The sequence below is a fragment of the Oncorhynchus masou genome, chromosome 15, assembly GCF_036934945.1.
Source record: "Oncorhynchus masou masou isolate Uvic2021 chromosome 15, UVic_Omas_1.1, whole genome shotgun sequence".
NCBI classification, from domain to species: Eukaryota; Metazoa; Chordata; class Actinopteri; order Salmoniformes; family Salmonidae; genus Oncorhynchus; species Oncorhynchus masou.
The window spans coordinates 33,773,148-33,800,392 of NC_088226.1; the positions used below are offsets into that span (position 1 = coordinate 33,773,148).

Here is a 27,245-nt window from a genome sequence, read left to right on the forward strand (position 1 = left end):
GTATAATCCATGATATAGGTTATACCCTTTAGTCTCAGTCTTGGGACATTCATTGGGACCTCTCTCTTCATCTGCAAACAGGCTTTCACAGCTTTCCATATGAGTTCCCAGTTATTTTGAACGTGTAATTAAGAGTAGGGATTATGATTAATTGTTTAGCTAGCTACTTGTCTAAACTAAAGACTCCGCTCTGCAAGTGACCATTTCACTGTGCCGTTTACACCTTCTGTATCCTGGACATGTGACAAATAAACTTGATATAGTGTGTGTTTACCAGAGATGGTAATGCGAAGAACAACATGACCTGCACCAAAATCAGATTAGGATATAGGCCAAGGACTAGAAGTTTATTTTTACTACTACTTTTTGCTACCACTTTTAGTCTTGAAATCTTTGGTTGTTTACAACACTGTGAATCCTCAAAGAGACGGGTGTGAACAATGCTGAATGGGTGTAGACAAAGAAAAGGTCTCCAGTAGGTGTACCAAAACATTCACAGGCCATTTTCTCAACAGTGGGGTTACACGTTTTTCAAAATTACCTTCTCATTGTTCCTCAACTGCAGTTCATGATATACAATTTTCTAGCCTGGAGTCTCTACTTTTGTTCAATGTAAAAAAATTATTTCAAATGTTGCTGCATATGACCTAATCCAGGTGGTGGGTCACATGTAGCTAAGTGCTTTCTTATTGGCTAAACTAGGCACATAATAAAATAAAATAAAAATGAATATTTACGGATCCCATACAAGTTTGTAATGAAGGCACATAAAAGTTAACATGTTCAAGAAATCCTTTCTGAAAGAAAAAACATAAATGTCCCTCAAACAGCCTTACTGTCAAGTAGAAACTAGCGTCATCTGCCCCCATTGGGCTGGCATGTCATGTTTAATGTCTTATTAGGCAACTCTATGAACACAAGATAAGGTGCATTCATAGCCTAGTTTAATTGGCTCGTTCATGGTTAGAGGTGTGCATACAAAGTCTGGGGTACCTGCTCACTCAGACAGCAGACTATAGGCTAATCAAGCCAAACCTGACTTCCCTTCTTTGTGTGGTTGTGGTAATAATATTGTGGAGAAGGAGATCCTGAGGTTGTTATTAAGGGGATGGGTCCCTGGATCCCTATCAGTGCTAAAGCCTTTTCTGTCCTCAGGCCTTCTCCCTGCTAAAACCAACCCAGACGGGCTGTACTGGAGGCTGAGTATATCTATCTATCTATCTATCTATCTATCTATCTATCGGTCGATCGGTCGATCGGTCGATCGGTCGATCGAGGCTCGAGTGTCTGGATACAGTCACTGTATCAACGCATTGTGTGCTTGTTCTTGAAGTTTGAGGTCGCTTTTTATGCTGTATTGGTCAACTGAATGTGTCGTTCTTTGAAATATATTGTTATGCTGATAAATGGCTGCTTTGTTTTTCACACTGACTACAATCATGTATTTGAAATAAAACGTTTACACCAACACACTGATGAATGAGCCCAAGCGGTTTTAACGAGCGCACTAAACAACTGGAGCATTTATCAGTGTGTGGTATCTGTTCTTTATTTTGTTACTCTACTTTGTGTACCCTGCACATGCAATTCTGGATGTGTGTACACTAGGCTACATTTAAACTACACTCTCACGTTTGCTGTCTTAAGTAATATACAGTGAATTCGGAAAGCATTCAGACCCCTTGACCTTTTCCACATTTTGTTACTTTACAGTCTTATTATAAAATGTATTTAAAAAAGCTTTTTTTACCCTCATCAGTCTACACACAATACCCCTTAATGACAAAGCAAAAACAGTTTTTTAGAAGTTGTTGCAAATTTATTACAAGTTAAAAACTGATATCACATTTATATACATATTCAGACCCTTTACTCGGTACTTTGTTGAAGCACCTTTGGCAGCAATTACAGCCTTGAGTCTTCTTGGGTATGACGCTACAAGCTTGGCACGCGTGTATTTGGGGAGATCCTCTCAAGATCTGTGAGGTTGGATGGGGAGCGGGCTGTCATGTGCTTTTTTACTAAGGAGTGGCTTCCATTTGGCAACTCTACCATAAAGGCCTGATTGTTGGAGTGCTGCAGATATGATTTCCTTCTAGAAGGTTCTCCCATCTCCACAGATAAACTCTAAAACTCGGGTTCTTGGTCACCTCCCAGACTAAGGCCCTTCTAACCCTGATTGCTCAGTTTGGTCGAGCGGCCAGCTCTAGGACAAGCCTTGGTGGTTCCAAACTTCTTCCATTTAAAGAATGATGGAGGTCACTGTGTTTTTGGGGACCTTCAATGCTGCAGAAATGTTTTGGTACCCTTCCCCAGATCTGTGCCTCAACACAATCCTGTCTCTGAGCTCTACGTACTCTTCCTTCGACCTCATAGCATGGTTTTTGCTCTGACATGCACTGTCAACTGTGGGACCTTATGTAGACAGGTGTGCCTTTTCCAAATCATGTCCAACAATTGAATTTACCACAGGTGGACTCCAAGTTGTAGGAACATTTCAATAATGATCAATGGAAGCAAGAGGCACTTAAGCTCAATTTCGAGTCTCATAACAAAAGGTCTGAATTCTTATGTAAATAAGGTATTTCTGTTTTTCATTTGTAAAACGTTAGCTAACCTTTTTAAAACCTGTTTTCACTTTTTCATTATGGGGTATTGTGTGTAGATTGATGAGGAAAAACATGTATTTAATCCGTTCTAGAATAATGCTGTAACGTTAGAAAATGTGGGAAAAGGGAAGGGGTCTTAAACACTTTCCGAATGCACCGTACGAGAAACTAGGCACCACAATGTATAGATAGCCTGACGTGATGGGACATGGTCATAAATATAACCTGACATTTGTTTTCAAGGTGAAATATAGTGGCCATGGTGTGTGTTTGATTGTCAAACCATGTCATTCTCGGAGGGGAAAGTCATTTTAGACCCTCTGGTAGCGTCATAGATTTTTCATGGAACGTTTAGCTCTAAATCACTGAGCTTGTTTCCCAACGGTACCCTATTCCTGATGCAGTGCACTACTTTTGACCCCTGTTCAAAAGTAGTGCACTACGTAGGGAATAGCGTGCCATTTGTGATGGAACCTGAGGGATCTCTGGTCTGTTTACCTTAACTGAGATGTCATACAGAGACGGTAGTTCACATTGATTGTAAACATTGTAAACAATGCCTCATTGACAATAACCAGTGTCCCATTGCCAAACAAACGTCCCCTGGCTGAGTCATCCCATCATTTTTTAAGGGGATATGGTGTCTGTGTCTGTGAGTGAATAAACCAGTCCCTCATAGTCGGCCAGTGTGTTTTACTATTTGTCAGCCAACAGTGGCATTGAACTTGAACCATAAGCCTGCTTTCATATTCCCAGACATGTCTCTCATTCAATCTCTAACACTTCCCACATCACTGCAACAGTCTGACAGATCTGTTTGTGTCTGGTCTCTGCAGTATTGTAGCAAGATGCACTGGCTAACTCCATTAGAGTTGCTGTGTGTGTGTGTGTGTGTGTGTGTGTGTGTGTGTGTGTGTGTGTGTGTGTGTGTGTGTGTGTGTGTGTGTGTGTGTGTCCTTAGGTTCACCTTTTTAAAGTTATAAGAATATTAGTCTCACGGTACCCAGACCCCCAACACTGTATCATGGAGTCTAGGCTAGCAGAATACAAATGTAATGGTTCAACAGAGAAAGTGTTTTAATGAAAAACAAAAGGTGGCTGGAGTGAGGTTTGTTAGCTCAGGATAACTGCAGACAGAGGCTGAGGATTAAAACAGGAATTAGGAACTTGCAATGGCCATGATGAACGGTTGGTGACAAATGGGTTTTGAACAATATTTTAACTTTTATTTCCTTGAACCTCAATGGCAGTTTAATGTACATTTTAAGCAGAAGCCAAACACGTCCTCCAAAGCCATATTTATTCTAAAAATGGTAATAATTGTGAACAGCGAAATCTATCATTTTCCTCTACGTTCTTAACATTCAGGTAGCGTTTGTGTTTCCTGCAAGGGCAGACTGCTTTTTATATGCAACAACCTTTGAATTGTGTGTCCGTCTGTCTGGGGTTCCGCCTGTCCATATCCTTTCACTGTGTGATGAGTTTTTCATTTTGGTATTTCCTTTGTCTTATTTGTTATTTCCTCCTCTTTTGTTGTCTCTGCCCTGTGTGATCTCCTCGGCACAGAGGCCCCTCTAGTACAGAGGGTTGTAGGCCATGTCTTCAGTGTGTGAGATCCCTCAAGCATAGGCTTTGATCTTTTTCAACACTTATTTCAGAGTGTGAGGGCTCCAGCCCAGCAACTCTCAATACTGACTCATCTTGTTATTGGTATTGAAATGAGTGTGTGTGTGTACACATTTTATTATACTTGTGAGTACCAGAAGTCCTCAAAAGAATAGGAAACCAACTAAAATTGAAAGACATTTTGCCGGCCTCACATGTAAAAAGGCTATGTAAGGCTTAGGTCTAGGTTTAGGGTTAGCAGTTAGGTTTAGAGTTAAGGTTAGGTTAATGGTTAGGTTTAGAGTTTGGGTTGGAGGTTAGGGTAATGGTTAGGCTTAGGTTTAGGGAAAATAGGATTTTGAATGGGAATCAATTGTTGGTCCCCAAAAGTCCTCACAAGCAATGGCGATTTTATCATGTAAATCTTGGTGGGGCAAAAAAACAAAAACACAAACTGTGAGGGCCTACATAAAGCTGTCCCAACAGCAGAGTCCCAACAGCAGTCCCATCACCATACCACTGCTCCACCTGGCTATCAGCGGAGCCTTGTTTGGCAGCGAAACAGTTCATTCAGCCTCATTTACTGCCTTTAAAAAAACATGATATGGTTGACTTGCTTAAACAATTGTGGTTTCTACAGACAATTGAGATGTACAAACTATTGCATAGAGGGACGACAAGAGGCAATCCGTAATTTCGATTTGGACATTAATGAGCGAGCTAGGACGGATGTAGTCAATATAACTATTTGTTCAGCACTTTTGAAATGTACAGCGACAGAATTCAGAACATGGTACGTTCTTACAGTGTTTTCCCTGTACACCAAGTCAGAACCGAAGGATAAATAAAGGGGGCATATAATTTTTATTTTTATTTTACCTTTTAACTAGGCAAGTCAGTTAAGAACAAATTCTTATTTTCAATGATGGCCTAGGAACAGTGGGTTAACTGCCTGTTCAGGGGCAGAATGACAGATTTGTACCTTGTAAGCAGACAATGAAAGCTCTTACAATATTTTTGATTACTTTTCTCTAAAACAGGTTATAGGCTAATGTGCACCACCAAGTCAGAACAGTAGGCGAAATTAAGAGGGCAAAATAGACCAAATTATTAGGGTGAGGCACATGAGCTACTAACAGTTTACCACACATCATATACTTAGTATTACTTTTCTTATCTACAGCATACATATCTCTCTGGCATATTACATAATTTATACATCAGCATACAAGACATTTTTGGACACACCTTGTCGTGCTGTGCACACTTGAACATGAAGATGGCGCGGTGTTCCTTCGTGGGCAAATTTTGTTCTCAAAGTCTGGCATTCTCTGGATTGTTGATGCTTTCAAGACAACTGGGAACTGTAAAAAACAAGGTTGAATCATGATGACGTCAGTGATCTTCAGGTCGTAGGGCTAGAAAGAGGTGCAACTTCTGGATCTTCAATTCCGAGTTGGATGACCGTTCAAAAATTATTTTCCCAGTCTGAGCTAATTTTTCCCGAGTTCCCAGTTGTCTTGAACTCCCTGAAGTCAGATTTCGCAGTTCTGAGTATTGAGTTTTGAGCACGGCACAAATCATGCTTCTTGACAGCATGGCCAATGTTGAATGTTTATAGTTTTTGTATAGTTTTTTTATTGGAAAAGAGACCCTTAATCCCCTTAGGGCAACACACACAGCCTCTCCACTGAATAGCAGGCTAGTGATTGCTTTGCAATGCTTGCAGTTGACCACTGATTCCTTCCCAACCACTCATTGTTGAATTTGCGATTTCCAACTTGGTGTAATGTTTATGGCCGAATAAAGGTAAAAAAAAAAAAATAGCACCGATACGTTTGATTTCATTTCTCTTCATTATTTCTCTTTATATGACAAGGATTTGCCAGTAGATTGTCAACTTGATTCATGGGGATGACAGCAAGCTAAGATTTTAAGTATGATGTTGACATCATCAGTCCAATCAAAGCTACTGTAGATGTAACGTGATTTGACGTCATTTTATCTGTTGCCAATGACCTTGAGCCTTCTTGGATGGGCACTTCTAATGTAACTCTATGGCAGCACCCAAGGGGCTTGAATTTTTTAGCTTTACCCGTAGACTTGGCAGTGACGCGGTGTCCCCATAAGTGACGGAACACTGAGCCAATCACGGTGCAACTAGAGAACATTACCAACACCTTCGCTCTGTATTTTCCGCTTGCTTCCCTATCACCACAGAAAGCACTGAGCTAGGCTGAAACACCTGCATTTTGAAGCTGCCTTTCTCAAGAAAGCAAAACAACGGCTTTATTGACGCAATTATTATTATTATTTTTTTATTATTTTTTTTACATTGTTTACCAACTGAAATGTGTCACGTGTTAATGCCAAAATAACATGCAAAACAGGCACTTTTTTATTGATTTTTTGGGCTTAAAATGTGGGGCTCAAAACAGGTGGGGCTCTGCCACTGCTCACAAGTATAATAAGACATAGGTGTGAGAGAGAGAGAAAGTGATGCTTCCCTCAGGCCACTCCAGTGTATATTGCACAGTGCTGTTATTGAGTGTTGTGATCACAAGACTAGTTATTTACTGTTTCTTAACAGTGGTCTTCCTGGCAGAGGCTGCTGCCCATTTCGACAGACAGTTTTATGATGTTACACAACTTACCGCTGAGCCGTCAGAACGAGGGGAAGGACATATGCTCCATTTTGGATCTTTTTCAATTTGTACTGTTGCATATCTTCCACTATGGACTGCTTGGAAAACATTTAGAATCTCTGCTGATTGAAATATACTATCTAAATGAAGATGAACTGAATTGAATAGAAAATGAATGTACATCAATGTGTTACAATGCCCTTTGTCACGTTATCTAATTGGCCAGGTGTTGATATGTCGTAACTCCAAGAGCAACATGGACATGTCGCAAATCTTCACCCTCTATTTTCATGTTATGTGTTTTCCTTGTAGGTGTTGATAAGTCGTAACTACATGGGAAACATGGACATGAATGAGATCGACCATTTCATGCCTATAATGATGAGGATGGAGGAGGACGCAGACACGTCGCCCCTGGTGACCAGCGGCTCCTCACACTTCCTGTGGATCAAACACAGCAACCTCTACCGTATCCTGTCCAAACAGGAAGTCCTGTTACTGCTCAGCCGGTCAGGCCATCTGTCTCAGCCTCTGTCTCGCTCACAAGACGTATCACACAATTCACAGTTCACACCCTCGCTGCATGCATGCAGATTCATGATGTCGTGCTGTGTACAGTACAAGTCAAAAGTTTTCATTCAAGGGCTTTTCTTTATTTTACTATTTTGTACATTGTAGAATAATAGTGAAGACATCAAAGCTATGAAATAACACATATGGAATCATGTAGTAACCAAAAAAGTGTTAAACAAATATATTTTAGATTATTCAAAGTTTCCACCCTTTGCCTTGATGACAGCTTTGCACACTCTTGGCATTCTCTCAACTAGCTTCATGAGGTAGTCACCTGGAATGCATTTCAATTAACAGCTGTGCATTTTTAAAAGTTGATCTGTTTTGGTAAAAAGCTGAGGGATGGGGCTGGAGAAATTTAACCACTCAAATTCATAGACAGAGCTATGGATGCAAGGGCTGACCATCTCATGATATGAAATTATAGTTTTAACCATGTTTTGAGGCTATCTAGTGTTTGTTTACATTTACTTTGTTTACAAACTTTGGAGTAAAGCAAGCTAATATTTTAGGTTATGTTGGGATAAGGCAGTTGAACTAAACTCATGAGGCATTTCTAAGTTATATTCTTCAAGAGTCAATCGGTATGTATCATTCGGTATGTATCATCAACAGCAGTGGCACAGTACCTTTTTCTGTTCAACAGTGTAGTACGTACTTAACAGTCGTCCTTTAGTGGTGGCAATGACCAAGAAGAATGCCAACGCTGCTCTGGTATACTCCTTCCTCTACAAAATAGTACAGGTGAGTGTGTGCTTCACTGACAATACCTACTATAATACACTGTGCTTACTATTCTGGTATTGCATTGATCTTGTATTTAAGTTGTCTGTAAATCTGTAGGTGTTTAAGGAGTACTTTAAGGAGCTGGAGGAGGAGAGCATCCGTGACAACTTTGTGATTGTGTATGAGCTGATGGACGAGGTCATGGACTTTGGCTTTCCCCAGACCACAGACAGCAAGATCCTGCAAGAGTGAGTAGAGGACTCGGTTACAGTCAAGACTACAGTCTGGCCTGGAAGGCTTGGCATTTTAGACTGCAACACAGGGGCAATGCTAAAACAGACTACCATCCAACAGACTACCATATTGCTGAGTAGGCTACAGTATAAGGTTCAAAGGCCTTAGCTCAGCTGTTCCCGAACTAGGGGTCGTGACCCAGGTGGGGTCACTTGATATGAAAATGGGGCATGTGGGAGAATTGACAAAATACTGGGAAAAAAAATTATATATATATATATATATATATATATATATATACACTGCTCAAAAAAATAAAGGGAACACTTAAACAACACAATGTAACTCCAAGTCAATCACACTTCTGTGAAATCAAACTGTCCACTTAGGAAGCAACACTGATTGACAATACATTTTCACATGCTGTTGTGCAAATGGAATAGACAACAGGTGGAAATTATAGGCAATTAGCAAGACACCCCCAATAAAGGAGTGGTTCTGCAGGTGGTGACCACAGACGACTTCTCAGTTCCTATGCTTCTTGGCTGATGTTTTGGTCACTTTTGAATGCTGGCGGTGCTTTCACTCTAGTGGTAGCATGAGACAGAGTCTACAACCCACACAAGTGGCTCAGGTAGTGCAGGTCATCCAGGATGGGACATCAATGCGAGCTGTGGCAAGAAGCTTTGCTGTTGTCTGTCAGCGTAGTGTCCAGAGCATGGATGCGCTACCAGGAGACAGGCCAGTACATCAGGAGACGTGGAAGAGGCCATAGGAGGGCAACAACCCAGCAGCAGGACCGCTACCTCCGCCTTTGTGCAAGAAGGAGCAGGAGGAGCACTGCCAGAGCCCTGCAAAATTACCTCCAGCAGGCCACAAATGTGCATGTGTCTGCTCAAACGGTCAGAAACAGACTCCATGAGGGTGGTATGAGGGCCCGACATCCACAGGTGGGGGTTGTGCTTACAGCCCAACACCGTGCAGGACGTTTGGCATTTGCCAGAGAACACCAAGATTGGCAAATTCGCCACTGGTGCTCTGTGCTCTTCACAGATGAAAGCAGGTTCACACTGAGCACATGTGACAGACGTGACAGAGTCTGGAGACGCCGTGGAGAACGTTCTGCTGCCTGCAACATCCTCCAGCATGACCGGTTTGGCGGTGGGTCAGTCATGGTGCGGGGTGGCATTTCTTTGGGGGGCCGCACAGCCCTCCATGTGCTCGCCAGAGGTAGCCTGACTGCCATTAGGTACCAAGATGAGATCCTCAGACCCCTTGTGAGACCATATGCTGGTGCGGTTGGCCCTGGGTTCCTCCTAATTCAAGACAATGCTAGACATCATTTGGCTGGAGCGTGTCAGCATTTCCTGCAAGAGGAAGGCATTGATGCTATGGACTGGCCCGCCCGTTCCCCAGACCTGAATCCAATTGAGCACATCTGGGACATGTCTCGCTCCATCCACCAACGCCACGTTGCACCACAGACTGTCCAGGAGTTGGCGGATGCTTTAGTCCAGGTCTGGGAGGAGATCCCTCAGGAGACCATCCGCCACCTCATCAGGAGCATGCCCAGGCGTTGTACGGAGGTCATACAGGCACGTGGAGGCCACACACAGTACTGAGCCTAATTTTGACTTGTTTTACATCAAAATTGGATCAGCCTGTAGTGTTGTTTTCCACTTTAATTTTGAGTGTGACTCCAAATCCAGACCTCCATGGGTTGATAAATTTGATTTCCATTGATAATTTGTGTGATTTTGTTGTCAGCACATTCAACTATGTAAAGAAAAAAGTATTTAATAAGAATATTTCATTCATTCAGATCTAGGATGTGTTATTTTAGTGTTCCCTTTATTTTTTGGAGCAGTGTATATATTATAATATCGTCTTTGTATCTCAAAATTATTGTAATGTGGTTAACCATAAAAATGTAAATGAAAATTATTCAAATCTAAAGAGAGTGCCCTTAGATCATGGAAAAGGGCCTTGACTGTTGCACTTGAATCATTCCCAAGGTGAATGTCTAGGCCGGATATGAAACCACGCACTACTGCAGAGACTTTGATATTACCAGCTGCAATTGATATGGTGAAAAGAATGTGTGGGGAGGCAGAGGCAGAGAAACTCACATCAATACCTTTGTCAGATAGCACTGTTAACTGAAAAATGTATGCTATTGCTAGCAATCAAGAGGAAACTCTGACTGAACGACTCAAAATCCCCAGCGTATTCTCTTCAAACTGACGTTAGCTGTGAGGGCCGAGATGCCCATGCGTGTCAGGGGATGCTATTCACGAAGACATATTGTTCTGTCTCGCGATTTCTGAGCATGAAACGACATAGGGGATGTTCAGTGTGCTGCGTGGCTATATTGACAAAAAGTGATTCCATATGGGATCGAATGGTGGACTTTTGCACAGATGGGGCGCCATTTATCACAGTACGGCGGGCAGGCCTCTGCACTCTAGTTATGAATGCGTCTACCTCTGACATATGGACACATTGTATGATAAACCGAGAGAAAAAGGTGGCAAAAGAGCTGAGCACGGAACTCAGAGATATACTGCAGCAGGTATCTTCAATTGTAAACTACATCAAATCACATCAATTGTGCGAGCGCCTTTTCGCAAAAACTATGTAGAGATATGGGATCAGAGCATGACTGTTCTATTTCACACCGAGGCTTGGTGGTTATTGAGGGGGTGTTGGAAAGTTTTTTTCACACAGAGAGGAACTTTTGTCATTCACAATGGATGTAAAAAAATCTGACTTGGTTGACTTCCTGTGTAATGAAAAGAAAACAACAGAAAACAACATCAGTGTGTCCCACACGAGTGATGGCTGCTCACCTCCCATGCTCGGAAGAGCACTTTGGGACTGACCTACTTCCCAATCTGTTTGACTGTGATCCTGGCTCAGTTGACATGCCGGTAAATGAAATCGTACAGTTGATCAAGCTGTCATGTGACTGAATGCTACAGACAAACGCATTTACAGTTCACTACGGAGGAAGCTTGGTTCCTGTCTCAAAGGAAGTACTCTGCCGTCTCCCTCTGAGCATTAATTACACGTTCAAAACAACTGGTAATTCAGAACTGGGAACTGGGAAATCTCCAACTTCAGTACATTCAAGACAACTGGGAACTCTGAAAGAAACGTGCTCCGACTGGGGAAAAATAGTTTTGAACGGTCATCCCACTCGGAATTCCAACTAGGGAACTCGGGCCTCTTTCTAGAGCTCTGACTTTCATCACTGACATCATGATTTGACTTAGTATTTTTCAGAGTTCCCAGTTGGTTCGAAATCACATGGTAGGCAACCCTTCGCCAGCTCGTATCGATGTCAAACTGGATTCAGTGCTCTCGTCTGTATTCAAACAAAATAGGATCCAGATTGGATGTGACAGCAGAGATGAAGTGGGCGCTGTCGACCACGCCCCCTGATGTTGAGAAGCTCGGACGCGACACGCATCAAGCACACACATCTCATTGGTGGTGGTGAGATGAGAGACACATTACTCATTTGCAATTGACTGCCCCACGTTAAAAGTATACAATTGTCTTCTCAACTCACAATCGGAAATGCTGTTAGAACGTTTTTCCATTGACGGACACAGCCCCAAATGAAAAAGTTACCATTGGCTGTTAATTACATTATTTGTGACCCCACCCATGTGAAAAAAATCATTTTTCAGATATCAAAATGGGGTCGCGGATCAAAAAGGTTTGGGGAAACCCTGCTTTAGCATGTTAAGTAGACTTTATATGTCATGTTTTCTTCTCTGCTAAGGAGTAGAGTCAGTTCGAGTCAGCCAACACCTCTGTCTACTAATCTCTCTACTAGATGGCTTGCCGTTTGATGCCATGCAAGACTAGCATCTAGGCTAGTGCCAGACAGTATACAGTAGCCTATAGGGTTCAGAGGGTTTAGCTCGTTAACGAGACTTTGTTTTCCTGTTCTGTTACTTGCCCCTGGGAATGGTGCCATGTTCTGGCAGAAGGTTCAGTGTTCACTTAATTAAGTCCAGACTACCATGGCAATCTGCCTATTTTGTCTGCTTAATTACCTGTTTGTAATTAGTCTTGCACTTTAATTGAAAGCCTGTATGTAACATCATATAATATAATTTGTCTTTTTATAATTGCTCAAACAGATGGTTTACTTTGATAATATGGTGACTGTCTGATGTGGACGTATGAAGATGTGTTTCTGCCCTGAGCTTTGATGAGGTCTTTATCAGTGTGTTGTCTGTGTTGTCTGTGAATGTGGGCCTGAATAGGGCTGATAATCGCTATCCTGTCTCCCATTGACACATACACAATGCCACTGTCAGCTGGCTCCACTCGACACCCAGACAGACGAGCTCAGCCCTACTCCTTGTTTCACCAAGGAGCCCCTCCACCACATCCCGACACTCCTCCCCTGCGTCTCCTCTTTTTCAATCTCCCCCCAACCAGGCACTTTCACAACATCCCCCTCCCCCTTTACCCTAAAATACTGCCCACCTGGGCGCAATTTCCCAATAGCGAATGGAATTTAGGCTTATGACTGTTTTAACGATGCACTCATTACAAAGTGGAATTTAACTGTGCCGTTGCAGGAGCTGTCCCTTGCTGAAATGATTCCCGACAATAAAGGCTAGTGTTTTTTTCCGGGATATTTTGTATGCAATGTTTGATTATGTAGGCTAAATTCAGCATTTCTTAAGTTTGTGTAAACTGAGCAAGAATGAATAAGGCCAAAGTCAAAGTCGCTCATTGCCTTGTTCGCTATTTAGAAAATATCAACGTGCCCTATGTTATGTTTTTTCCTTATATAATGACAAACTGGGGCGTAGGTTTAACTACTTTTAATGAACATATACTTCAGCTAGAAAACTCCATGTTAGCCATGCAAGGCATTCTTTAACCATCCGCCCCCGCATAGCCTGCTGGGTAATGTAGTCTAAATGTTATTAACACATAACAACACATCTTCTTTCCTTTAAAAGAAAATGACTTTTCTATGTAACTACACGTCACATCACATTTGTTTACTCAACCTGCATAACATGCAATTTTCAATAACACACATTTTATTCCCCCAATTTAAAAAATATATATATATATTTTTAAACTAAATATAGTCTGTCGAACAATACTCTATTGTGGCCCTATTTCTTTTCACATAAACCAAACATTCAGTCGAGGTGCCCCTTTTTTTGAATTTTTTAGCAGTTGTCAATAAGCCTTTCAGGGGCTCTGACAGTCCTTTTTGGTCGTTCTGCTGAAGTGCTTCCTGAAACAGTTGGACAGCGTTCATTGTCAGTCAGGGTGTTCTGACTGAATTGTCCATTTCTAAAGGCATTTGACGCTTCAGCAGTATCCTCCCGATGATCCTCGGTCCCTTGAGTGAATGGCTGAAGCCTTAGATCCACTCTGTTTCCGCTCAGTTGTATCCATGCTCCATTTGGATCTCATAGGATCGCGGTGCAACTTCTCTCTGCACACACCCTTGCTGCATCCAGGTTCCTGTAGTGATGTCTCAGTCGTACATGATCTCCAGGTTTCAGTTCAGGTAAGTGTCTTGGACTTTTGTCGTGTCGTTGTTTTTGTTTGTCTTTCTAATTTTCCTTTGCGAGTTTGACTTTGTGAGCACCTCTGGGTGTTGGCAAGTCCTCATGGATGGGTAGGTTGGTTCTGATGCGACATCCCATCAACATTTGTGCAGGTGAAAGTCCATTCTGCAGCAGTGCGCTGTGGTAGATCATCAGATTTCTTTAGGAAATCCTCCTTTCCATCGTGTGCCTTTTTCATCAGACCTTTGACAATTTTGACTGAACTCTCTGCTAAGCTGTTGGACCTTGGCCATTGTCCGAGTACAGTTCAGACGCAACGCCATGTCTTGCAAAGACTGATTTCAGGTAGGTGATTACAGCTTTGCTGGAGGTAGTTGGCAGTGTTGCTACTGCAGGGTAGTTTGAGTAATAGTTGGTAACAACCAATCTGACTTTTGCCATTGCAGTCAAAAAGGTCAACTCCAACTTTGTAGTAGGGTCTGTTGGGTACTGGATGAGGCATTAGCGTCTCTGCTTACTGCTTTGGCCTGTAGGTCAAACACAGTTCACATGAAACAGTGGTCTGGCTGATTTCCTGGTTCATTCTTGGCCAGTACATTACTTCTCGTGCTTGTTGTTTGCATTTTTCCTCACCCAAGTGGCCCTCGTGTATTTTCTGTAGCATTTCTTTGCGTAGTGTCATGGGAATGCCAATCTTGTTGCTTTTGAACACAATGTCATCTACAACGGTGAGCTCTGCTCTGCACATCCAGTTATCCTTGGACAGTTGTTTTTCTGTGAAGGCCATCCTATCAGTGTTGTTTCTTTCAACTCGGTCATTGTTCGGTCAGCTGTGGTCTCTCTTTCGATCTGCTCCATTCTCTCAGAAGACACAGGAAGTGATGCTACAATTATGTCGACGTTGGCCTGAATCTCAGTACTTTTCTGTGTGTCGAAGCTCTCCTTCTTGTTGACTGCTCGAGAAAGAGTGTCGGCGGCGAACATGAACTTTCCCGGGGCATAGATCATCTTCCCATCATACTTTTGCAGTCTGATCAACATTCTCTGGATTCTCATTGGACAATCATTCAGTGGCTTAGACATGATTGACACAATGGTTTGTGGTCGGTTTCTACTTCGAAGTCTCGTCCGTAGACGAATTGGTGAAACCTTTTGCAAGCATATGTGCTTGCCAGTAGTTCTTTCTCTATTTGTGCATACCTTGTCTCTGCGCCTGTCAAGGCTCTGGACGCATAAGCGACGGGTTGCCATGTGTCGTCATGCTGTTGCAGAAGAACTGCTCCCAGGCCAAACTCTGACGCGTCTGCAGAAATCCTTGTGCTTTTCTCTGGATCATAGAACCTGAGCACTGGCTCTTCTGTGATGGTCTTCTTTAGGTTTTTGAAGCAGTTTTCCTGTTCATGGGACCATTCCCATTCCCAAGCTTACTGAACCACTTTGCTCCAGCGAACTGCGACATTATCTCTTCTCTAGTTGGCAACTTGAAATGCTCTTTCTTGATTGCTTTGTTGAGATCTCTCGGGTCTAGGCATATCCTGAGATCGCCGTTCTTTTTCACCACAATAACCAGTGAGCTTACCCAGTCTGTAGGTTCATCCATATTTTGTGATGACGTCCATCTTTTCCATGCGTCCGAGTTCCTCTTTGAGTTTTTTCCTCAGTGCAAATGGAACTTTTCTGCATGCATGCACAACTGGAGTAATTTTGTCCATCAGTACATTTTGTGTTCTCCTGGTAAACATCCAAGACCCTCAAACACATCCTCATACTCAGCCAGTAGTGATTCTTGGTCATTTTCAGTCTGTGATGTCACTACATACACTCTTTTCAACAAATTGAGCTTTTCACATGCATTGATTCCTAGAATAGGCTGTACACTCTTTTCCACAATCAGCAGCTGTGCTCTGAACTGTTTATCTTTGTGCTGTTACTATGTCGCTACCTTTTTGAATGGTACGTTCTCCCCAGTATAACCAGTAACCTTACTTTTCACCGGGTGTATTTTGCTCTTCACCTTCAGTGTTTTGTGGGTCATCCAGAGACAACAGGTTTACCTGTGCTCCAGTATCAAGCTTGACTGGTATTATAGTTTCATTCACAGTCAATGGAACAATCAATTCAGCATTTACTGCATTGCATATTTCCACAGAATCAACAAAGAATTCTTCCATCCCCTCGACTGTGTGAACCTTTTTTCTTTGTAGCCTCAGCTTTGCAGCATTTTGAGAAATGATTATTTTTCCCCACAGTTGTTACATGATTTGCCATATGCAGAGCATTTTTGTTGGCTTATGGATAAATCCACATTTTCCACATGTAGTGTTTTGATTCCTCTTTTGCTAGTTTTTGTTTTGTAAGGCGTTGTGTGTATTGCTCCTCTCTTTTTATTGCATACACTGACGTCTCATCCCTGCACAGCTCTTTAGCTTGTGCTCTGGTGGTTTCAGCTGCTCGACACATATTCACTGCTTTCATCCACAGTTAAATCTTGCTCACGCAGCAATCTCTCCTCGAGTCCATTATCAAGTATGCCACAGACTATCCTGTCTTTCACTTGTGAGTCTTTCAGATTTTCAAATTCACACGTTTTGCTCAGTGTGTTCAGCTCAGCCAAATACTGGTCCAAACTGACTCCCTGTTTCTGATCATGAGAGAAAAACTTGTATCTCTCAAACGTAACGTTCTGGCTTGGTACAAAGTACTCCTCAAATTTAGCCATTAGCACAGTCAATGTCAAGTTGTAACTGTAAATGTCCAATGCAGCCTCTCCAATAACATGCAGAAAAATGGAAGCTTTAGGATATGTAGGACATGATGATAACCTTTAAGTTATTGGTTCGGCTACAGTGAAATGCTTGAGCTTTCAGATAATGTAGCCGAGGTGTAGCCTAATGACCTAATACTAGTTATCTATCGATTGCACTTACATGAAAGAGATGTCAATATGTAGTCTATTCTAGCACTCATATAATTAGGTTCTCGGTTTCCATTTTTATATCCTTGCTTCGCTTGTTTATTACATTGGGAAAGGATACCTAGTCATTTGTACAACTGAATGCCTTCAACTGAAATGTGTGTTCCGCATTTAACCCAACCCCTCTGAATCATTGCAAACTTTTAGGCTATTTATAGTTAACTTGTTAAACTATGTTTTTGGAGGTCACAGAGACAAAATAAACATCTTCATTCTACGTTTAGTGAAGATTTTCTGTGTGTAAAGTGATGCGGGAGGGGCAGAGGGCAAACAGTGATCTAACAACGCATTTAGCTGTTCTACGAGTGGTCTTTAGATTTCAAGCGTTTAGATTACGATCGCTTTCAAGTGCAACATTAATAAAGACAGATTTGGGAAACGGCTCAGAAATGTAAAGATGCTCTTACGAAGGATCGAATGGTGAATTTAGCCATAAAATGCTTTTGAGAAAACCGGTCCCTGGCCTGGCTACCATTCCAATTGTCTTCCCCTGTTTGTGTGTATGTGAAAGAGAAGGAGTGTGTTTGTGTGTGTTGTTTCGTAGTATGACTGTCGATTTTCCCGCCAACTCAGATGCTCTTGTTGGATACATCATTAGCATTTCTGGGGAGAATCAGGACCAAAACCAACATACCTAACAAGCCTAATTGTCTCCAACTTGACTTTCATCTCTTTCCACTCTCCTTGAGTCAAGATGAGGTATTGAGACGAGATGATCTCCCTGTATCACACGGGATTACCATAAAACACTATATGAGGTCACCATGGCCTGTGTCAAGTGGTGAATTCAAACCAGTGTCATGTCATTTTTTGGGGCAATTTTGGGGGGCGGCTTTCGGTGCCTTTGCAATGTGCAGACACATTTTGAACCACGCTAGCCTCTTTCAAGCTGAGCAATAAGGGGATTCTCAAAGGAGCCCAGGGAAAGGTAGTCGAGGAGAGAAAGCCTGCAAGCATCAGAAGGATCTATGGTTGAGATTGGATCAGTCTGTCATTACCACAGGGAGAGCTGGGAGAGATGCAGGCAGAGGAGAGATCTATCTGGTGGGATTACAGGTCGGGCGGCAGGACTGTGTGTGTGTGTGTGTGTGTGTGTGTGTGTGTGTGTGTGTGTGTGTGTATATTTAAGGAAGTAGATGGCGTTGCTGTCTGTCACCCTGGTTGTTTGTCAGTGAGAGGTAGAGGCAGCGGGCAGGTGTTCCAACTACGGAATAAACGGTAATATGTTTGCATAGGTACTGTATATCATCTCCCTCCTACCCACTCCCCGTCTCATCACATCATCCTGCAGCATACGGTATTGATAGTACAGCCAGTAGTAGACAATAGACATACAAGGTCTACTGTGTTTTAAGACACAATGGGATGGAGCTAGGCTAGAGACATGTAATCACTCTCAAAGAGCTATGGGTACAAGGCCTGACAGTCTGAGGTCAACTTGAACTATTGCAGATTGCACCTTTAAATGAGCACACAAAATGCACTTCAGGATGATTTGAGCCTTAGTGTTTTAGTTTTGTGGTTACAATCACAATAGAATCACAATGTAAACCCCCTTGTTCCAATTACACCCATGACTAACCTGCTCACAACCCAAGACAAATCCTTTCATTAATCTATCTAATCCAGTGAGGTTTAATATAATTAACTTTCTATTCTGGGGTATCTTATCATAAGCTCATTAATCATGAATATATATATATATAGAAAGATTGATATCACCTAGAAAACAAACATCTTTGTACTGATCCTCACATTCTTGGATTCTACTTCAATATTTTTCATATTCTGCTTTCTCCTCTGTTCTCGAACCTTAGTTGGAAAGTGATGTAGCGACGACAGCATTCTTTTTCCTCTAAAGAAGCTTACATGGTATCTGTCCTCTCCTCTCTCCCCTCAACCCCTCTCTCTGCAGGTACATCACCCAGCAGGGTCACAAACTGGATGTGGGCGCCCCTCGCCCCCCCGCCACCGTCACCAATGCAGTGTCCTGGAGGTCAGAGGGCATCAAGTACAGGAAGAACGAGGTGTTCATGGATGTCATCGAGTCCGTTAACCTGCTGGTGAGGAGGCTTTTCACTCGGATGTCAGTAAAAAACACCTCAAGTATTGTAATTAATAATGGGTACTATCAAAAAGGTCCCTAGTATACCACGAACACAGTAGCCACAACATGCTAGTGAGGGTCTGCACTATGATTTTAGTCTGTGACTATTGTGTTTGTTTAATAACGTGGTCTCTCTAAGGGCACTGTTTCCCCCCAACAGTACACATTTTTGTCGTAGCCCTGGACAAAGACGTATTCAACTCTTCGAGGACTTGATAATTAGTTGACAAGTTGAATCATGTGTGCTTGTCCAGGGTTACAATAAAAATGTTTACTTTTGGCAGTACTCGAAGACTAGGGTTGGAAAAAACTGCTCTAGGGTAACAGGGACTAAGTCTAAAATAGTCCCAGGTTTTCCCATAGCCGCCCGCAGGAAGTAGCCAGCACCCCGATTAACAAAGCCTTTGTTACTCCTGTATGAGCAGAGACAAGAATACACCTGAGCTTTTTTGTATATAGTTTTACTATGCTTTACTGTATATACATCTACTACTGTACTACAGTGCCTTCAGAATGTATTCATACCCCTTGACTCATTACACATTTTGTTGTGTTAGCCTGAATTCAAAATGGATTAAATATATATTTTTAGAAACCCATCGACACACAAGACCCCATAATGACAAAGTGAAAGCAGGTTTTTAGAAATGTTTGCACGTTTGTTGAAAATGAAATACAGAAATATCTCATTTACAAAAGTATTCACACCCCTGAGTCAATACTTTGTAGAAGCACCTTTGTCGGCGATTACAGCTTTGACTCATCTTGGGTATGTCTGTATCAGCTTTGCGCAACTGGATTTGGGGATTTTCTCACATTTTTCCTTCCAGATTTTCTGAAGCTCTTAAGTTAGATGGGAAGAGGCGGTGAACAGCAATCTTCAAGTCTTTCCACAGATTTTCAATGGGATTCAAGTCTGGGCTTTGGCTGGGCCACTCAAGGAGTTTCACATTCTTGTTCTGACACTCTGACGCTGTGCCTGGTTATATCCTACATTGTGCTTTGCATTCAGTAAAAAGAAAATTGCATCATAGCATCTTTTTCCTTATGCTCTCTGAGTCTTTCACGTGCCTTTTTAAAAACTCCAGGCGTGCGGCACAGGAGGTTGGTGGCATCTTAATTGTGGAGAACGGGCTCGTGGTAATGACTGGAGCGGAATTGGTGGAATGGAAACAAATTCATCAAACATTGTTTCCAGGGTAGTTACATTTTTGTTCAAATTAGATTTCTAAAAGTCTGATATACAGTTGAAGTCGGAAGTTTACAAACACTTAGGTTGGAGTCATTAAAACAAGTTTTTCAACCACTCCACAAATTTCTTGTCAACAAACTATAGTTTTGGCAAGTCAGTTAGGACATCTACTTTGTGCATGACACAAGTAATTTTTCCAACATTTGTTTCCAGACAGATTATTTCACTTCTAAATCACTGTATCACAATTCCAGTGGCTCAGAAGTTTACATTCACTAAGTTGACTATGCCTTTAAAGCTGCTTGGAAAATTCCAGAAAATTATGTCATGGCTTTAGAAGCTTCTGATAGGCTAATTGACATAATTGAGTCAATTGGAGGTGTACCTGTGGATGTATTTCAATGCATACCTTCCAACTCCCTGCCTCTTTGCTTGGCGTCATGGGAAAAATCAAAAGAAATCAGCCAAGACCTCATAAAAAAAATTGTAGACCTCCACAAGTCTGGTTCATCCTTGGGAGCAATTTCCAAATGCCTGAAGGTACCACATTCATCTGTACAAACAATAGTACAAAAGTATAAACACCATGGGACCACGCAGCCGTCATAACACTCAGGAAGGAGACGCGTTCTGTCTCCTAGAGATTGCGAAAAGTGCAAATCAATCCCAGAACAGCAACAAAGGACCTTGTGAAGATGCTGGAGGAAACGGTTACAAAGTATCTATAGCCACAGTAAAACGAGTCCTATATCGATATAACCCAAAAGGCCGCCCAGCAAGGAAGAAGCCACTGCTCCAAAACCGCCATAAAAAAGCCAGACTACGGTTTGCAACTGCACATGGGGAAAAATATCATACTTTTTGGAGAAATGTCCTCTGGTCTGATGAAACAAAAATGTATCTGTTTTCCATAATGACCATCGTTATGTTTGGAGGAGAAAGGGGGAGGCTTGCAAGCCGAAGAATACCATACCTACCGTGAAGCACGGGGGTGATTTGCTGCAGGAGGGCCTGGTGCACTTCACAAAATAGATGGCATCATGAGGTAGGAAAATTATGTGGATATATTGAAGCAACATCTCAAGACATCAGTTTAAGTTAAAGCTTGGTCGCAAATGGGTCTTCCAAATGGACAATGACCCCAAGCATACTTCCAAAGTTGTGACAAAATGGCTTAAGGACAACAAAGCCAAGGTATTGAAGTGGCCATCACAACGCCCTGACCTCAATCCTACAGAAAATTTGTGGGCAGAACTGAAAAAATGTGCGCGAGCAAGGAGGCCTTACAAACCTGACTCAGTTACATCGGCTCTGTCAGGAGGAATGGGCCAAAATTCACCCAACTTATTGTGGGAAGCTTGTGGAAGGCTACCAGACACGTTTGACCCAAGTTAAACCATTTAAAGCTAATGCTACCAAATACTAATTGAGTGTATGTAATCTTCTGACCCACTGGGAATGTGATGAAAGAAATAAAAGATGAAATAAATTATTGTCTCTATTATTATTCTGACATTTCACATTCTTAAAATAAAGTGGTGATCCCAACTGACCTAAGACAGGGAATTTTTACTACGATTAAATGTCTGGAATTGTGAAAAACTGAGTTTAAACATTTGGCTAAGGTGTATGTAAACTTCTGACTTCTACTGTATATTTAACGATTTGATAATCATTTGCAGTGTGCAGACTAAGAAACCAGGTCAGATTTACATTATTAAATCAGCATTGTGTCAGAGAATCTTCCAGACACCATTCTCCAACTTCCTTGAATTTGTATTTTTGTAACCTTTATTTGACTAGGCCAGTCAGTTAAGAACAAATTCTTATTGTACAATGACAGGCTTCCCCTGGCGAAACCCTCCCCTAACCCGGACGATGCTGGGCCAATTGTGCGCAGCCCTATGGGACTCCCGATCACGGCCGGTTGTGATACAGCCGGGATTCGAACCAGGGTCTGTAGTGACGCATCTAGCACTGAGATGCAGTGCCGTAGACCGCTACTCGGGAGCCCCAAAATGAATTGTCAGAAGTGGGAGGAAATTATTTCAGATTTCCTTACCACAGAAACCGGAGGATTGTTGTAACGGTGTTACACCAGGATACCCACGGCCCTTTGGTCTGACACGTAACCAGCCCCGTGAGCCCATTTTATGTATCCCAGGGGTCAGAGACAGAGACTAATAACTGGCTAATAACTGACTGATTGTAAGGAAGAGCAAGTCTGATGGGCCTCTCCATGCCACCTGATCATTTAATTAGATAGCTGGCTTTCCTCAGAGTTCCCTTTTTTTGACAATACATTTTTTTCATCTTCAGTATCTAGGTCATTCTCCAACATACCTTCTCAGTATTTTCCATACCTCTCTCACCCTTTCTAAAACTCCTTTTGTCATTTCTATACTGAATTCCAGGGTTTCCTGATTTCTTTGGTTCCTTCATGATGAAGGAGACTTCACATTGCGAGTGTGGTAACGCAAGACTATCTAAACTGTAAATGTCCTGCTGTTGTCTCTCCCTATTTAAAGGGGGGGCTGAACTCCCAGATTCTGCCTGGGTTTTTCTGCTTCTCATGAAGAAAAAGCGAGACTTGCATCTTACATTTTACATTTACATTTAAGTCATTTAGCAGACGCTCTTATCCAGAGCGACTTGGGGGTGTGTTATGTTTGCTATATTGTACCCTGGGGAGTTATTGTTGTTTGTCCCTCTTGAGTCCCGGTAGAAACATTTCGCCCTCAAAATAGTCCGAATTATTCGAAGATAAATGAAGAATTTTTTTTTGCCGAGGAGGTCTTAGTTGCACAATTTCACATCAGGCAAAGGTGTTCGGTGCAGTATTTCTCAAGTTAAAATATTTGCATGAAAACTAGGTAGACAGTATCGAGTCAGCTGCTGCTGCATCCACTACCTCATCAGCAAGCTGTCAAACTATCGTGAGTGAAGCACAAACCACACACTGTTTATCATTGCCCAAGTTCCATCTCTGTGTTTGTCAATTAAGCTAGCTAGTAGCAAGTGGCCACATCACCAAGTGGTCACTCCATAAAGGGCTTAGGGGCCAAGTGTTCTTTCAACATAACACTGGCAATGTGTTATCTTTTATGTAAACAATTGGATAGAGCACAATCAGCGCAGATGTTTCTCCGTGCATGACAATTCTCCCGAGGCGTTACCATGCTGTGTTAGTGGGCATTATTGAAATCAAAACCCAACCCTCAAATATCCAATGTATCTAGGAAATCTCACAAATCTCTGTTTTAGGAAAATACTGACTTTATGAAAAATTTTGCTATTACACTTTGTAGTAAATTTGTACACCTGAATCAATGTTTCTGACTAATATCGATGCAACATAGGCCCTTTTCAACCAGAGAAGTTTTTTTTTTTTTTTTTTTACTTCAGCTTCCATGTAATGTAACCGTGTCTGTCTGTCTCCCTGTGCAAGGTAAGTGCGACCGGCAGTGTCCTGCGAAGTGAGATCATGGGCAGCATCAAGCTCAAAGTGGTTCTGTCTGGAATGCCAGAGCTCAGACTGGGCCTCAACGACAAAGTGCTCTTCGAGATCACAGGAAGTGAGTAAAAACACATGCAGTATAATACACACACACACACACACACACACACACACACACACACACACACACACACACACACACACACACACACACACACACACACACACACACACACACACACACACACACACACACACACACACACACACACACACACACACACACAGTAAGGTGTTGCCATTAATTTATTTAGTAATTTGCAGGCAGCGAAGAGGCAAGTTAGTTCCTGTATTTCTTATTACAGTACACATACATCAAATACTGTTTAATTAAGGACACACTCTACAATACTATAGAATTGGCTCTATTATACTAAAGAAAAAGAGTTACAACTACTGTATTCGTAATGAATGGATGGATGGATGAATGAAATTTATTGAGGGGATATGGTGTTTTTATTTCACAGTATTTAACTTGAATTGAATTGGTGCAAACAGGTTGGCTGCAGGGTAATGGGTTTTATATCACCTGCACTTCTACAGGGCAGGTTAACAAAGGCTTCAAAACTGGCGGCTACTACAAGGCAAACCAGACCAAAAGGACGTGGCAAAATGCTCCACCATTTAAGGTTTAAGACTTGCTGACACTCCAATCTGTCCCCCATACATTTTTAAATTGATGTGGCACTACTACCACATACTAGTTGAAATTGGTACTCTCACTAACACGTGCAACAAATGTAGCCTCTTATAAGGGACACATCAAAATACTGCATTTTAATGAGCCAGAAACAACAATACCATGCACCCACTAGTGGTCAAAAGGTTTTTGGAGCTCAAAATATATGGTACGGTACTGTATTTTGTGGAATGGAATTACAGTATCATTCCAAATACAGCAATTCTTTCTCCGTCCACCAAATATTCCCACAACGCAACACAATCTATAGTATGCTGCTGTAAAACATTTTACTGTTGATAATACCCCAAAATACCATATAAATGACTGTTTTCCGTTACAGTGCGCACACACAACACACTCACACAAGTACACAAACTGTACAAACACAATCCTACAAGTATGTAAACGGACACCAAGAGGTAAAGACTATTATACCAAACCCAAATAATCTGACTCTTCAGACTTGGAGAGCGATGGTCATAATATAGGTAACATGGACAATTATCTTCCACTCCCATGGTCAAATCCTCACCCTTCAAAATCTCAGTGTGCTCCCAATCCTGCCCAACTCACCCCCTTTCCCCCTGCCTCCTCTCCCCATCCCTGCTCCCACCACTCCACTGCTCCCCATCACTACCTACACCCCCCACCTTCACCGCCCCAGTCCCTGTTCTCACCCCTCATGTGCCCTGGTTGTGGAGCGTCTGGTGGATTACTCTTCCTTGGTCTAGCCCTATTGCTAATCCCTCCCCGAGGCTACTGCTGCTGTTGGCAGATGAAAGATGCCCCCTGGACGGCTCCTCACATGTGCATGCTGCCCACGGACTGGAAGTGGAGTGGGATGTCTGGAACAGAAAAGGAAAACTACTCCGACAAACAATGAATAGATAAACATGAGAATTTAAAATGGGCTTCTGCACTCACCTATTGTACCATAACCAGAGGAGGAGGCGCACACTATCTTTCTTATTTGTATGTTTACTGATCTGTGTCTGTGCGCGTCATACGTATGGATGCCTTTCAAGAGACACCCCACTGCAAAACCGAAGGTAACTTTCAACCACAAATGCTCGTGTGTTTGATTACTAACAAGTGTTTTTTTTACAAGGTGAAGTCACGCTTACTGTTGCGACTGGCTTTCTACGCGTGAACAGACATGGGTTAAACATCACCTTCTTCTGGTCAGAGCCCGTTACTACATACAGTTTTGTGGAAGAGACGGGAGAGTGAGGACAGTCAAATCTGGGTATGAGGAAAGCATACAGATGAAACGTGCAGGGAAATCAAGACATGCGTACAGGGAGAGATTTCAAGTAGATTGTGAGAGATGAGACATGAGAGATATACGAGAGCTGAAACAGTTCAAATTGGGAAAACAAATCAAACGCAGGATTTCCTATCTGATATGAATACATGAGTGTTCTGTTGCCTCGTTAGGGAGATGGCACAGCCTTTCGGGTGAACCACAGGGGACAGTGTACACTAGAGACAAAACATAAAGGACTGTGCCTCCTTTTTCACCTTTCCACAGTTACCCAGTGATGATACAACATGGGACATCATACCTGTGTCGTGGACCAGTGCTCCCAAGGGCTTACCTGCCGGGATTTGAGCTGTCTTAACAGGTCTCTCCAAAGACTTGACTCGGGTGTTCTAGCTCTCTGTATCCATACGACGCCTCTTAACCGACTTAGTTTGGATTCAGTGCACTGTTGAGTCTTCACATAGGAATGAATGGTGTCACGTCCATCCGTCGATGGCTGTCCATTTCTATACAGCCATTGCTGTATGGACAGGGTTATTCTTTCTAGGTTCATGGGGGGATTTAAGTGAATGCCCAGTGGCCCTGATTCATTATAAAGAGCTTTTAACAGCAGCTCTGCTGGACCATTTACTCTGGGAAAACAACAAGAACATTAGGCTCCCACTACGGCACACATCCACATTGCCATGACATTGTTTTCTAGCCCACTACTGAAGAGAGTGGTCTCCCGAAGCTTTCTCTTGCAAGAGCTGATTTGATGGAACTCTTTATAAAGTCCTTGTGAAGAAGACACAGTGGTGTGTGTCCAGTGTCACTGTGCGTTTTCAGATCCCGAAGGATGACAGTGGAACATACATGAGATTAGCCCTTTTTTGAAGTTAGTATCCGAGGCAAATAAGGTGTACGGAATGTACAGTATTTTAACTGGGACTGGTGAACTGCTAGGGACTGCTGTTGAGATTTTGCACTTCTCAGGAGTTGACTGTATTAGGACATAGCAATGAATAGCCCCCTCCTTGCCTGTGTGTCGCATCAGGAGAGAAGAGTAAGACGGTAGAGCTGGAAGACGTCCAGTTCCATCAGTGTGTCCGTCTGTCTCGCTTCGAGAACGATCGAACCATCTCCTTCATCCCCCCGGACGGAGAGAGTGAGCTCATGTCCTACCGCCTCAACACCACGGTCAGTGACACACATGCGCACACACACACACCCTCCCTTGCCCAATGTTAACCTGATGACCTTCTCTCTCTCTCGCTCTCCTCTCCTGGCCTTTCCGTGACAGGTGAAGCCTCTTATATGGATCGAGAGTGTGATTGAGAAGTTCTCCCACAGCCGAGTTGAGATCAAGGTTAAGGTAAAGGATGTCCACCAGCATTCACTGTCAATCTGTCAACATCTACTGTGTTTCACCAGTAGCTCCAACACTGACCTCTCTTAAGTACATAGTCCCAGACTCTTAAGTACATAGACACAGATCCATGTTGTTTCCATTTTTTGCTTCAATGTGCGAAAACCGTTGGGTTGGGACCGTTTCCTCACCCTTAAAATCATAGCAAGTT

At 42.5% G+C, this 27,245-nt stretch overlaps 1 protein-coding gene across 1 annotated transcript in view; it reads left to right on the forward strand.

Annotated features, from left to right (window-relative positions):
* LOC135556165 (AP-1 complex subunit mu-1-like) overlaps positions 1-27,245 on the forward strand; it is a 33,795-nt gene that overhangs the window by 1,378 nt on the left and 5,172 nt on the right. The window contains exons 2-8 of the mRNA XM_064989146.1: positions 7,172-7,328; positions 8,109-8,176; positions 8,276-8,406; positions 18,840-18,987; positions 23,672-23,798; positions 26,723-26,865; positions 26,969-27,040. Coding sequence (XP_064845218.1) covers positions 7,172-7,328; positions 8,109-8,176; positions 8,276-8,406; positions 18,840-18,987; positions 23,672-23,798; positions 26,723-26,865; positions 26,969-27,040 — 846 coding nt within the window. The remainder of the gene's footprint in view (positions 1-7,171; positions 7,329-8,108; positions 8,177-8,275; positions 8,407-18,839; positions 18,988-23,671; positions 23,799-26,722; positions 26,866-26,968; positions 27,041-27,245) is intronic.